This window comes from Bombus huntii, chromosome 9 (genome assembly GCF_024542735.1).
Source record: "Bombus huntii isolate Logan2020A chromosome 9, iyBomHunt1.1, whole genome shotgun sequence".
Lineage (NCBI taxonomy): Eukaryota > Metazoa > Arthropoda > Insecta > Hymenoptera > Apidae > Bombus > Bombus huntii.
The window spans coordinates 4,500,574-4,514,425 of record NC_066246.1 but is presented as its reverse complement, the minus strand read 5'-3'; the positions used below and the strand labels follow the sequence as shown (position 1 = coordinate 4,514,425).

General features: G+C 45.8%; 1 protein-coding gene across 18 annotated transcripts in view; it reads left to right on the top strand.

Moving 5' to 3' along the window:
• The window catches only part of LOC126869566 (proteoglycan 4), a 44,877-nt gene that overhangs the window by 3,988 nt on the left and 27,037 nt on the right, over positions 1–13,852 (top strand). For 2 of the 18 annotated variants that reach the window (XM_050626301.1, XM_050626296.1), the window contains exons 1-2: positions 3,425–3,896; positions 4,723–5,154. The exons of 15 other annotated variants lie outside the window; for them this stretch is intronic. In XM_050626301.1, the coding sequence (XP_050482258.1) occupies positions 5,098–5,154 (57 nt within the window). In that variant the 5' untranslated portion in view covers positions 3,425–3,896; positions 4,723–5,097. Of the gene's footprint in view, positions 1–3,385; positions 3,897–4,722; positions 5,155–13,852 lie in introns of those variants that run through there. One more of the 18 variants, XM_050626297.1, reaches the window with a different exon arrangement.

The following is a 13,852-nucleotide window of genomic DNA, read 5'->3' as shown; positions in this document are numbered from 1 at the left end:
CAACTGCAGCCCCCGCCGTTAGAGTTTGAATCTTCGTCTCTACATGGAGTTCGATTTTAGGCACACACAGCTTTAAGAACACGTAGGAAGTTGAAAAACTCGTGCCCGCATACGCGATTCACCAGTGCCTGTATTGCATAGTCGCAAGTAGATGGTGGTACGTACGTACACGTGCGAATATAAAAATCAACATTTTATTCTGTAGCTTGCACGCTATACGATGCGGCCGCGTGGAACTAAATATATTAATACCGCAGGTAAGTATAAATTTCGCGTGTCGGCCGTACGTACTTACTTTTCTCTCTCGATCGTGTCTGCAGGAATTTCGCGATAATTGCGTATCGTTAATTCTTCGATCTATGACCGTACACTCGTGCATTTCGAATCAAAGATTCTCAATGTTCAGGATCCAGTAGAAATAACAGATATTCGATATTCCGCGAGACTGTAGGATTAAAACGGCGAGTGCGATCAATTCGAGGCACTTGCAAGTTTCATCGGCAGTTGAAATCGTTGATTTCATGGAATTGCTAAAATTACTGGAGAATCTAATGAAAATGTGATTGGAATAGTCGAGTGCGAACGGTTAATTCCTAGTCCTTACTTTATCTACATTTTTCTTTTAAGGCTTTGCTCTTTAACAATTTCCATCCACTTCGCGTGGCTGCGGCCGAGCCGCAGCTCGAATTAATTACGGAGCGATTCGACGTCTCAAAGAAACCGATCGAAGGATAGATAAGAGTACACGTAGACGCGCTAACCGTGAAAATTCGTCAGCCAATTATCGTTGCTTCAAATTTTGTACTTACCAATTTGACGATTCTACGAAATTACTATCTACTCTATAGACGCGTCAAATCCAATTCTATCGGCGTGGCACGCACTTGCAAAATTAGAATAATTAGCTGCTAAATAAAGATAGAGTAAAAGTATCGATTAAATTCGTTTCGTACTTTGCTTAAACGAACGCTCGGATTGCTTCTTCCGAATACAATTTGAGACGCGTTAACCCTCTATCGGTCTTCTGCACGATTGATCCAAGATTCGCGGCAGGAAGAAGGATACGCTTCCTTCGAGAGACAGACCAGACATTTCCATTTGCAGTCCTGCATTCGCGAGTACGAGTATACTACGACGTATAAGGGAGGAGGATCTACCGAGAGGTTTTTTTGAGCCGACGTCTAACATTCTACGTCTGGTTATCGAAGATGATGAAATTCAGGATTATTTAGGTCATGGATATGTTATTTAACGCACACGAAGGAATATCTACGTGCCGGAGAATATCGCTGGGAAAGAGAGTCCGGGTCGATGGAAACGTGCTACTCGGGAATGGTTGGCAGGCGTGTCCCTCCCGCCAACGAAAATAAGTGTTTCACGGCTAAACAGGATATATTACGTGGTGTTACGTAACGATCATCCCTTCAAGAGATAAGTCGAATCGTATCTGTTGTGTGATGTTGGCAATGTTTGCGGAGCTGTAGTTTCTCAAGGTTGAAACGATATCTAGAAGTCGATTAGGTATGATTGATGCGCAGGTAATGGCCACGATGGACTGCAGTCGAGTCGGGATCGGAATAGAAAATTCTACGCGGTAACGCAATCGTAGCGCAAGATCTCGCAAATGATACCTGTACTCGTCGTTCTCCGTCGTTCTTTCATATTTTGTTGCCTCGGAGCGTACGATACTTATTTCTATCTTTTGAACAGAATCTGCCAGGGTTTCTTCGGATCGCGCCTAATAATCTTATCGGTTTAGATCTTTCCCGCAGCCATAAACCCGTTGTTCCTTATTCAAACAATACGCGATAGTCGGCTGAATCAATCGGCTGAAGCCAGACACGGCTGTACACTGGCGGACACAATATCGAAAACGATCCGCGGATCGCGGCGAATCCCTCGAGCGTGTCTCGCCCCTTTTCAATTCGCGCACCGGCCGAACCATTATTCGTCTATTCGAACAATCAGCGTCCCCCTCGTAACCCATATCCCCGGCTGCGTGTCCAAAACTCACCGTACGAATTTCAGCCGCGCCTGTTCTCTCCATTGTCTTTCACCCGTTAAAAAATCGAGAGGAAACATCGAGGAATAGAGAAAATCATGCACGTGCCGTTTTTAGAAATTAGGGGAACAAAAAAAAAAAAAAAGAGAGAAAAATAATAAAAAGCAAAAATAAAAAACGGAGGAATTTAGTCGAAAAACGAACAATGTAAAAGTATGTATCAAAAGCGGTGGTCGAAGCATGGAACGCCGCAAAACGCGCCTATATCTGCATCCGCAGGAAGGTTAGCAGCGTCGCGACGCTGGCCCGACATAGCGGCGCCGGCTACGCGAACGGGACGACTAACAGTCGAGAGGGGGAGAAAGATGCACGATCGAGTGCCGCCTAACGCTCGCGTGGGTGGGAGACAGCCACCGAGGAAGAAGAAGAAGGGAAGCGTCGCGGAAAAACGAGAAAATCTCGCGCGCACGTCAGGATAAGACGATGGAATTTTTACGCAGGAAATCCTCTGCGGAACAGCGTGGAAGATGCATCGACAAATATGAAATGCGTTCAGGGTACCAGCGTGCCATTATCTCTTTGTAGTCGAGCTACTTTCTGAAAGTCTTTTCGCACAGATTTCGTGTTACGACGAAAAGGGCATGGATCAGACCGGTAAATCGATGTTGCACAGGGAAAATGTATAAAAATAAACCTCTGAGACGCTGGCTAAGGGGCAATTTCGAAATGATGTAAATACACGTACACGTGTATGTACTAAAGCAACGAGACTCATCGGATAAATCTCGAGAGTAAGGACCGCAGGACTATTATCGGTGTAGGAGGGTAAGATCCTGCAGGGCATGGCTTTCGTCACGGTTGAGAGAGCATTTTGAAAATTTATACGTTGCTGTGGGGAACGTCGAAACGTAGAAGCGATAGTCGAAGTAAATGAGAAGCGCAAAGAAGAAAGAGAGAAGAAACGGGAAGAAAATTCAGAAAGGGTAACGGTGCTCGTAGGGGGATGAAAGAGACAGGTTGACCAAAAGGGAGTGTACCTTGGCGATACACGGGGCGAAAAACAAAGGTGACTGAGAGGCAACAGAGAGCAGGAAGAAAAGAAAGAGGCACACGAGGAGGAATATAGCTGCAGACGGAGACAGCGACGTGAAAAATCGCAAAAATGCTAAAAAAGTGGGAGAGAGTTGGAAGTCGGATCTAAGGAGAAACGAAGATAGCCACACGGTAGATAGAAAGAGAAATTGCAGAGAGAAAGGCGATACGAAACGGAGAGCGAGAGAGAAAGAGACAGAGAGGGGACTGGAGCGAAGAAGGAGAGAGGAAAACAGGGAGTAACGTTGCGGACTATCGACCCGATCCGGTTGGGCGCCTGCGCTCTGGCAACCCCTTCTACCGTCGAGCCGTCTCGCCGGCGACGCGGCGCTCTACGCAAAGTCGTCGGTGCGATCGGTGCGACGTTGGGACCAGTGCCTCTCACGATTCCGTTCTCGCTCTGCCCTCCGTCTCGTTATTCCGTACGTACAACGCGTCCGAGTGTTACTTTGCATCGTCGCTTGTAATACATTACGCTATATACACATATAATATACAATATATACACATTCGCGCATATACACACATCCGTACACGACATACACGCATAGACACCCGCGCGTAACCAACACGCACGCACGTATGCACGCGAAAAGATTACTTCCGGATGCGGTGAATTTCAGCCGGTGAACATCACGCCGGGCCAATAATACTCTTGGGTAACGCGATCCATCACCGAATCACGGTTACGAGTTTAACTGTCCTCGGAGAGTGGTGAAAGTTGAGAAAGAAGAGGAAAGCAGGAATATATCGGTCTACGGGAAGACAGCGGAAAACCCCCAACGACGGAGACGATGGAGTGGTAGGCTTCGAATACGACCCAGCCCTACTTTGCCTTCCGCTTCCTGTCTTCGCCTTTCCTTCTCTCGCATTTGTCTTCCCTTCGATATCGTTTAATCCGTTCCAATGTCCCTGGTCTCTGGTCGTTGTCCTTCCCTTTCGGGCCGTTTCCGAGGCACGATCGTCACTCCGACGATACTTCGAACAAAGTTATCGCGTACGCGATTCTTTCTTCTTTCTTTCAGCTCATTGTTATCGTACTCTATGGAAAGAAATACAGCCGGCTCCTCCCTCTTTAATTCGATTGCTTTCGACCATTCGATTTAAACTGCACCGTAGATCGAATATCGCCTATCGGTCTTACACCCTATCCTTTTTAGCCACGAACTATCGCGAGCGAACCCTTTGCATTAGTCACCGGCAAGATCCACGTAGGCCATCCTCGCGAATCTACTCTACAAGATTGAAATTCCATCCAATCGAGTGGATAGCAGGAAAGTAACGTAATAGAATTCGATTCGATTGCGATTGCGGGTAGAGACGTACTAGCGCAAAGGGTTAAAGCCCAAGCCTGAAGGAGACCGCATCCTTGGACGAGCCGGCGCAAACACCTTTTCCTTCCCTTTTCGCTGCTGGTACGACACGCTCATACGTCATGTCTTTTTCTCTGTTCTTTCTTTTCCAATCTCTCCCTATCGGCATCGCCACGCTGGTGACTCGCACACCGGCGCTCTACGTCGATCGCGCGCACGCACTCACTGGAATCGCGCGCGCGCGCGCGCGTGCTCGCGCTCGTACTCGCCTGCCTCGTCTACCATCCTCGTGCGCTCGTACACACGTACGCTCAGACGGGCCACAAGACGGACGTCCGACAACCGTTCGCGAATACTGCCTTGAAGGAAGAAGCAGCAGGAGTATAGCCACCGGAGGAAGAAGAAGAAGAGAACGAAAACGAGGAGAGGAGGTAGGAGCAGGTGGTAGAGTGGAGGTGGCGGCGGCGGAGAAGAGGAGAGCAGCGAAGAGAGGCGAAGGTGAGAGGCGAGAAGCGAAGAAGGAGCAGGAGGAATCGAAGCAAGTGTAGCCGCATCGTCGACGCCGAGGAGCCACGTCCTCGGGAGGGAATCAACCTGGCCTGACGACCGTGCCCGTCGTCTAAACGGCCCCGTCGCTACCGCAGCGGCTGTGTGTCACTACTGTTCCACTGCCCCACACACCGCGGCCTCATGATTGGTTCATTCTGGAACCTCTGTCGTGCGTGCCCTTCAATGCCAATTGACAAGGTGAGAGAGAAATTGACCGGAACATCGTTGCATCGTTCGTGGATCGTCTTCCTGATTTTCTAACGATATTTTCACAGAGTAGATTCGCCGGAAGATGTTGGATACGAGAGCCCCGCTTACAAATATTCTCGAATAGTACACGTCAATGGTATCGGTGTACGATGTACAGAGATTCGGTTATTCTTTGTCGTTCCCTCGAGGCTGTTTCTCGATAATACCAAAGCAACAGCACTCCCGATACTAACGTACGATAGTTCTCGATCGTTTGGATCGATGTCGTATCTTTTGGAACGAGTATGTGTGTGTCTCCTACTCGTAGGGGATATTATCGAAGGAGTAGTATAGGTTGTCAGAGGTATTGGAAGAAGAAGGATTCGATCGAGTGGCTCTTTTTCGTATTATACGAACCTCGACGATATAGACGACTCGAAGGGAACCGTCGGTTCCGGAAATACACGATCAAGAATTTTCAAAGAGCCGTAGCTCGATCACAAAGGTAAAAAAGTAACAGCTTGCCGAGTTTCTTCCTCGTCGATTCTCGCTATTATAGTTTGGTATTCAGATTCTCTCGGTACTGCCTCGCCGTATACTTTATCTCGACGATCGATGTTATCATCGTATCGAAATCTCTGTGTATAGCGGAGATTTAGCGAAGAGGGATCGGCGATTTTATCCGACGAGAGAGGAAAGTTTGGCTAGCACTCGAGCTCGACGATCTTCCTAATCGAGACTAAGCTTAAAACTCGATGGTTTATTCTCTTCTAGCAGTTTCATTCGCCATGCAAGAATGATATTTACGTAACACTGATTATGAAATATCGACGAAAATCGTAGCAGATCTTGCGAGCCGCGTTCGCGCTATTTCAACCGTTGCTCTAGCTATTCAAGGTTAATTCTACGCGTTCTTCCTTTCATGGAGAATCTCAAAGCTCGGTAGCGCTTGTTTCACCGAACCGGCCTCGATTAGGCTTTACTACGCGTGACTTTTGTTTCCGTCGCCTTCGTCCGTGGAAACCGCTTTATAGCTTTATCGATCGTTCCTTCGAAAACCGAACTCCTTTTATTCGTCTACGCTCGAGACAACACGTGCTTCCGTAGCGCGGTACACGATGTCCTCCTCGATATCAAAATCGATGCCGGCGTATCGACTTTTACTTCGCTTTTACTATTTAGCTTTTACCACTTGATTGTCAAATAAACGAATTTCCTCCTTTGAAAGGGACAACGAAAGATCAAACACGAAATCGCGTGGCTGACACAGTATGGAATTATAGACACGTGGAATACTGCGTTGAAAGTTCTCCTCGTATCTCAAATTGCCACAATGACAATTCAAGTTCCACGAGGCATCCCGTGCATCTCGCGTACAAGAAACTCGACGACTTTCGAACAATTCCTCCGTGGAAATTTACGAGGTCCACGCGCAATAGTACTCGGGAATCGAAGGTGTCGGTAAGGCTGGTTCGATTTTCCAACCGGAAAGAGGGTGCGACTTACTCGAATATGAAAGTTTCTCGCCAAACTAAAGCCGTTTCTTTCTTTATCCACGTACGATCCTGGTAAATTCTTGCCCCAGAAAAAGCCGATTCTCTCGTCACGCAAATAGCTGAAAAAATTATCGAATACTTGGAAATCACGAGTGTACGTTCGATAAGTAATACGTATTACGGATTATCGGTCAGAGGAACCAATCATCCGCGTGCACATTGTTAGGAACGAACAATACGAAGTTGGACATTGATCGACGGGGATACGTCTGCACGGAAATTATTTCGCGAATCTACTTTGCTCGTCGAACAGATAATTCCTACCATTCCTAGAACTCGCAATATCGTTCGATTAGCAATAACGGTAATAATTCGTCTGGAATACCTTCGAACGTAGTTCGTCCCTAAAGTATTCGTTTGACGATTCAAATGGATCAACGATAATACGCGCGAATATTCGCGATAAAGTTCGTCCAATTGTTTTAAAGCGGATATAGTTTGATACGCGCTTTGTCACTCTTTGTTCTATCTTTTTCCCAATTTATTATTCTCTACGGTCGATGAAAACGACACGCCGGTGAAACACGTCGGCTGTCACGTCTCTTGGATTAATTCGCGTGCGAGGATGAAAGGGTGAAAAGGGAGACGGTTTGTTGGCATTGCGGTTTACTCGAAGGCGCGACTCGTAAATCTCGAAACTAGAGAATTGCCGTGTTCCCGGCGACGCGACGGTTCGCCGTTCCTGTCCCATTTCCCACCGCTTCTCGCGATAACAGCACGTACCAAACTACTATGATCGTTCGTATTAAACGTACGAAATTTTCAACGAGGCAGTTCTATAGCATTCGTAAAACAGCTGCCAACAGTGATTTATAATTTATAGTCGAAACGATCACGGTAGGAATCGTATAAATCCCGAACAACAAGCTCGACTAAGATTGGCAAACTTGATTAGTTGCGCTCGGGAGGAAATGTATTCTGGCGAATCAATGCTAATCCTCTTCCGTTTGTTTTCTAACGAGCGACCGTGAATTTGTTCTGCGAAGAAAGAGCAGGCAATAGAGAAACGAAAGGAAGATGAAACGAAAGAAAGAGAAGGGAAAGAGATAAAAGAGGCAAAGACGGGCAAATTAATGGCTGCTAGTTGAACGGTATATTATACCCATTGGGTAATTACACATTTCATTAGATCGTAATCAATTGCGTGAACAAGTAGACGGCTGCGAACGTTTCGTCGTACACGTATACCATCTTTTATCCGGGAATTAATCACAAGGAGAAGGCTGTAAAGCTGGCACAGCCTCGAAAAGCGTATAGATACGTCTTCCTGTTATCGTCATCCGGTTGTTTCCCGGCGTCTGTACTCCTTTTCGATAAAAAACGAAACTTCTTCCTATCGTATCGATAAACATCTGTTTCTATTTCACTGTCTCTGTTCGAAAAGTAGAGCATCGACTGTGCTTCTACGCTCTGGTAGCCGATTACGCGATGAAATTAGTTTAATGTGAGATCGCAACACACCGGGTAACATCGACGACTGGAATATTTCCTCGGTAACGACGTCTGTTTCCTGTCTCTTCCATCTCAGTCAGAAGAAACACCATTTGTTCACCGACTCGCTGACACGATGACAAAAAGATGCGGCGTATCGATTTTTCGACGAATACGCTCGTCGGTCACCTTGCCGACTAATAAAACGCTGCAACGTTCTTTCCACGAAAGTCGAATTAAGAAACTAGGACGTGTTAGTACGACTGTTAGAACGATGACTAAAAGAAAAAACGACATTAAGTTACAAAAGAAAAAGAATGATGATTCATTTCAAATTAGAGCTATAGTCTCGCGATGGACATAAAAATATCGTTGTTGCTATATTTCCAACACGAGCTATGCCATTAGTGGGATTAATTTGTAACGGAGCTCGCTCTAATACCGTCCACAAGTCGATTCTTTGTAAAACGGATCGAACGCGTACGTTACATGAAATTATACGATGCATTCGTTTTCTTTCAGCCTTATGGAAATTTATCGTCGATTTGTCAAATCGTATCTACGGCTGGCCGGACGTTTTAAGGTCGATCGAGAAGATAAGGAACGAGGCATTCAGAGTGCATCGCATCGAGTTCGAACGATGTTTCGCCCCGTCACCTCCGGTACAATCGTCTAACAATTCGCGTGGCCGAGCGTCATGAAAAGTGGTAGGAGAACACCAGCACTGCGCCACTCTTCATTCGTCGATATGCACTATCACGTGCACCATTCTTCTGTCGGACGTACATTGACTTTTACTACTTGGTCGTCCGACTACGGCTGCAATGCGCAACGCCGGCTAAATTAGACGAAGGGTTCGCGAAACGACCCTTTCGCCAGTCACGGTAAATGGGATAATAAGCCTCGTTCGCAACAACGGAAGGGTAAAAATACCCGGGAAGAATGCTTCTCTTTTGCTTTGCTTGACGTTTCGAAACAACCATTCACGTTGAAATAATCGCTTTTTTTTCAAACGACTTGTAATTATCTTTCACTGGCCGAAAACGGTACATCTCCGTGGCATATTTTTAAAATGGTTTATAAATATAATACAAATACGCGGGTACGTAGGTTGATTCGTAAACCTTGAAGAAACCGCGCTTGCAAGAGGAAGCACTTCGATAAATAGCGGGTGATAGAAATCAGGTTACCCGACTGTAAGCGTTTCAACTACTAAAATTTCTGTGGAACTAGGCCTCGCGTGTGCTCGATTCATTATTTTCATAGGCAAAATTAACCCCAAAAGACTATGCCCTGATATACGTACGTACGTTATCGTCTTGTCCAGAAATAATTGCTCGCCACTCCAAAAGAGAGAACTACGAAATTTCTCCTCTTATTCGACTCGTGACGGATCTCTATTTTCATCGAATGTTCAAAATCCTATCCCAAACGTTAACGTTCCCAAACTTTTTGGACGAAATTCGTCCATGTCCGGCAGAAGAATCTTAATCGAGACGAAGTCGAGTTCTCCCCGCGGGCGGAGTATAGAAACGAAAACGAAGAACGTACGAGCAGCCCATGGAAGAATGCAAGCTGTCACGATGAATTCAACTTTGACACGCAGTATTTCGCCGCTTGCATGCAGCTGGCATCAGGAGGTCGAAGTAGTAGGAGAACACCGGCACTGCGCCACTGTTTCTCCTTCGTCGATATTCTCGGTGTAGCCGGTCGGCGAGTGGCAGTACGTTGACTCCTACTACTCGGCCATATGCCTCTGAGCATAGATTACAACGCGCAATCGTGTTGATAAGCCGCATGTTGCACCGTGTTGTACAGGTGGGAACCGGCCAAGTCAAAGGGCCGTGTCTCTGTTACGTCACTATCTACGCTGCAGTTCCTATCCTCTCCTTTCTTTCTTATTCCTTTTAGTCGTATTTCGTTTGTTCCGGTTAGCAAGCGACGCGTTGGCATTTCGTTCTCTTCAAAGTCTGCAGGACGACGCTCGTTTCCTTTCTTTTTCCCCATACTTGCTGAGAGAAACGGAGTACGTTTACGAGTACGAGATACAACATCTTCTTTATTTTCGTTTGTGTAAGTTTGCTTGATTCTATCGGATGCTATAAAACGATAAGACCGAAGGGTAGAAACGTCTTCTTTCGTTGACCGAGAATACACGAAGATCTTCGCGTTATACGAAGCATTTTGATCGTGCGACGTTGCACAGTGGAATCTTGTTTACTGGGCGGAGAGAATTAGGGGAATTTCTCCCCTATGCTTGTACTCGAGGATACCAAACGATCGCTCTAGTTTGGGGGATGTTTTAGGAAGTATTAGAATTCGTTGTTATCTTACGTCTTCCATCGACCCTTAACGTACGAGGTTTTCAAGGATTACGATATATAGGGCGAGCAGCGAGGGTTCAAATTGAATTGACAGAAATCTACAAAGACAAGAACCACCTGAAAGGTTAGCTAGGGCAGCATCGACTTCATATATATAGTCCTTAGCCTTGGTTTAGTTTCTATAGAATATTCCATTCAACGCTATATATATATATATATATGCATCGATGCATCAATCGACTCTATATTTTATTTCGTAGTCTTCTACCTTTACACGCTTGTACACTACATTGTCTTAAACGATACACAGTTGCAAGAAACTTGCTATATATTTTCGATTTCTTTTCTTGGCAAGCGATACGAACCCGTTTCGCTAGTCTGCGAAATATGTCGCCAATGCGGCACGACACACAGTGAAGAAGTTTCGACCATCGTACGTTTCTCTCTTTCCTCTCTTCGTCAAGAGGTAGATCTACTTTATGAAACATCTTGTTCCACTTCGTCTTCTTCTTCTTCTACTTTTCTTCTTCCTCTGATAAGAATTACGTGCAAGTTACACAAGGACAAGACTCGATCTTACGCTTCGTAACTCCTGCAAAATGTTTGTCTTTTCAACTTTGAACAAGCATTGGGCTACCTTCCTTTGATCAGTATCTGTCGACTCTGTTTGCTGATCCTTCCACTTACATTAATAATCGTCCGGGGAGTTACTATTTACTATTCAGACGCAGCGTAGATGCTTTCCCGGCTCGTTCGTCTTTTCATTCACAATCGGGGTCGTGTTTTCCACAGTTTTAATTATTCTTTCTGACACGGTTCCGCATCGTTATTTCCGCCTCGTCACTAACACGTCCCTGCAATTTTTCTTTCCACTACGCGCCGTGTTTCGCTCATCCTGTGAATCCTTTCGCGTCCATGTTCGTCCAGCAGGATTCATCTGAATTTCAAGCAAGCGAATTTAATTTTTTCTCTGCCATGGTGTTTCCCGCTCCGATTTGTTTTGCCCCTTTCGAATTCCCTACGATTGATAGGAAAATGAGGTCGCGCAAGATTGTCAATACGAGTGCAGGCCACGCTAGGTTTCGACGCAATTGCACGACTTTACTCGACCGATCGATTCTTTCGAGTCGTGTAATAAAAATGAATTAAATAACAAATTAAAAATACGTCCGCGCGAAACTGCATGTTGAATCGTTCGCTTTCTTCGAACAAGTTAGTTCTGAAACGCAAGCGAGAGCAAACACGAGAAAGAGCAGAAAGCAAAACTGCAATAGCGAAAGAGTTTCCTCGTTAAACCGCTTCGAGGACCCGCTATGTCACGGGCTACGTTCCGAGCAGTCGGATATCGCAACGAGTGGCTCGTAAATCCTCGAGTTCACTTCACTGACACCGATCGCGACGGTGACGATCGTGCTGTTGATCATAATGACAACAAAAAGCAACCGTTCAGCGTACTCTGTTCTCGCGATATCACATTTACCGGGCTCGTTTGCCAATCCAATCTCTTCGATCTGTTGACTGTTCAATTTTTTTATAGTCAAACCAAAAGAGTCCTTCGAGTATGAATTTAACGCTTTCTCATAGCGGCGAGTGTTTGCTTAGGTCATTCGTCGTGAAGTTGCTGGTTTCGCGAATGCAAGAATCATCGTCGTCGTATTCTTCGTAAATTTTCACCACAATTTCGATACGAATTTCTTCTCGAGCACTACGCGGAAAAGAAATTGATTAATAAAAACATCGAAGAGTGATAAGCGGGGCCATGCTGGGATATAGGAAGAACGATAATTGTCTTGGAAGTCTAACCAGGGGAGGAAAGAGGAGCTACAAGGGAAAGGAGATAGGATCGCTCTCTCGACGATGTCATCTCGACGTCTCATCGGCATGCAGCCGGTTGGAAAAACGGATTTCTCTCCGTACTCCGCCGAGGCGAAAAATCTTCGATCGCTTGGAAATTACCTCGTGAAACGAGAGACGCGAACGGAGCGAAAAAGGCGATGTCGTTTCGCCGACCGAGAATTCGCGCAACATTTTCGTCAGTCTGTCGGCTGACGGCGTGTAGCAGTGCGCCTTTTTCGAACGTTCTCTAACCACTGACGTTCGAGTAGCGAAAACGAAGGAGTAATTAAAAGTTTAAATTGCCGATTCGAAAGTTATTTGGTCGAAATACCACCAACGATCTTTTCACTATACGCGAACGAAAGACTTGGAACATCGTTCGACCTCGTTTTATATTTTTCTCGGTACGTAACATTCGCAGTTGGTTCTCCGAATTCGTCGAAGTAACTTCTACATACTTCTCTTTCTCTTCCTTTTTCTTCTAATATATGTTACGAGTGGAAACTTTTCAGAGCTGTAAATATTCAAACGCGTGTCCACTTTTCGATCGAACTTTATGGAATTTGTCGATCCCTTTTAGCGTAATGTACGACGTACTGTCGAAGCCTCTGGGATTTCCTCGCAATTCGGCAGCGCGTGAAATATTCCTATTCGAAGCGAAGAGAAGGAGCTTGGAGAAGAAAAAGATCCTTCGGGAGGAGGTCGAGAACACCGGGGTGACAGTTGTATTCGTGGAAAGGAGAGTTTCATTCACACCCGGATTCGTTAATGAACTGCCGGTGTCTTCACTCCGTAGTTCGCGAATTTTATATTCATCTATTTTCGACGAATATCGATCGGTCGCCGCCGCAGTCGAACGATTGCGTCGAATCCTCGAGCAAGCGAATGATTCGCCGACTCGACGAATTTCCTCTCAGAGACGAGTCAACGAGCGTATAATCGGCCAACTTTTCAGACAATTATCGAAGTCGCGAAACGGCCGACTTCGTCGTCTTCGTTCCGTTTTCGCACGCGTTCGCAGATTCGAGCGAGCTCGGTATAATTTCTCGTTAGTTATTCGTGTTTTAATTACGAGACGCGTTCACAGCGGTGTCTCTATTAATTGCACACGCGACATCGTTCGGTGCAGTTTTCTTTGTACTACGGCGTAATTATCAATTAACCGGCTATCTCGTTAAACGCGACTTTTAACGACAATTACTCCGCGGGCCTTCGCGTGTTTCGTGCCCGACTACCGCTATCTAATTTCATCGGAACAATCACATCGACCTTTTGATTTTGCCCTCCCTTCCTCGAATACCGCTTCTGCTTTTCATTTCCGCGATCCACGAGCTCTCAACGATTCGAAGTCGATCGAATCCTCCGCTGGGAGACTCTCCATCGCCTACATCGTGATTAAGTTAACGTAAGTTCTTTCGCTTCGCGAAACTAGTTTCCACCAACAACGGAGGTAGCGTTGTTCGCTTCTTTTTATTCTTTCTTTTTCGTTCTTTTCTTTTTTATGGCAAATAGGAAACTTTCGCGTCTTAAATTGTACCTTTTACCGGTATTTAGCGATCA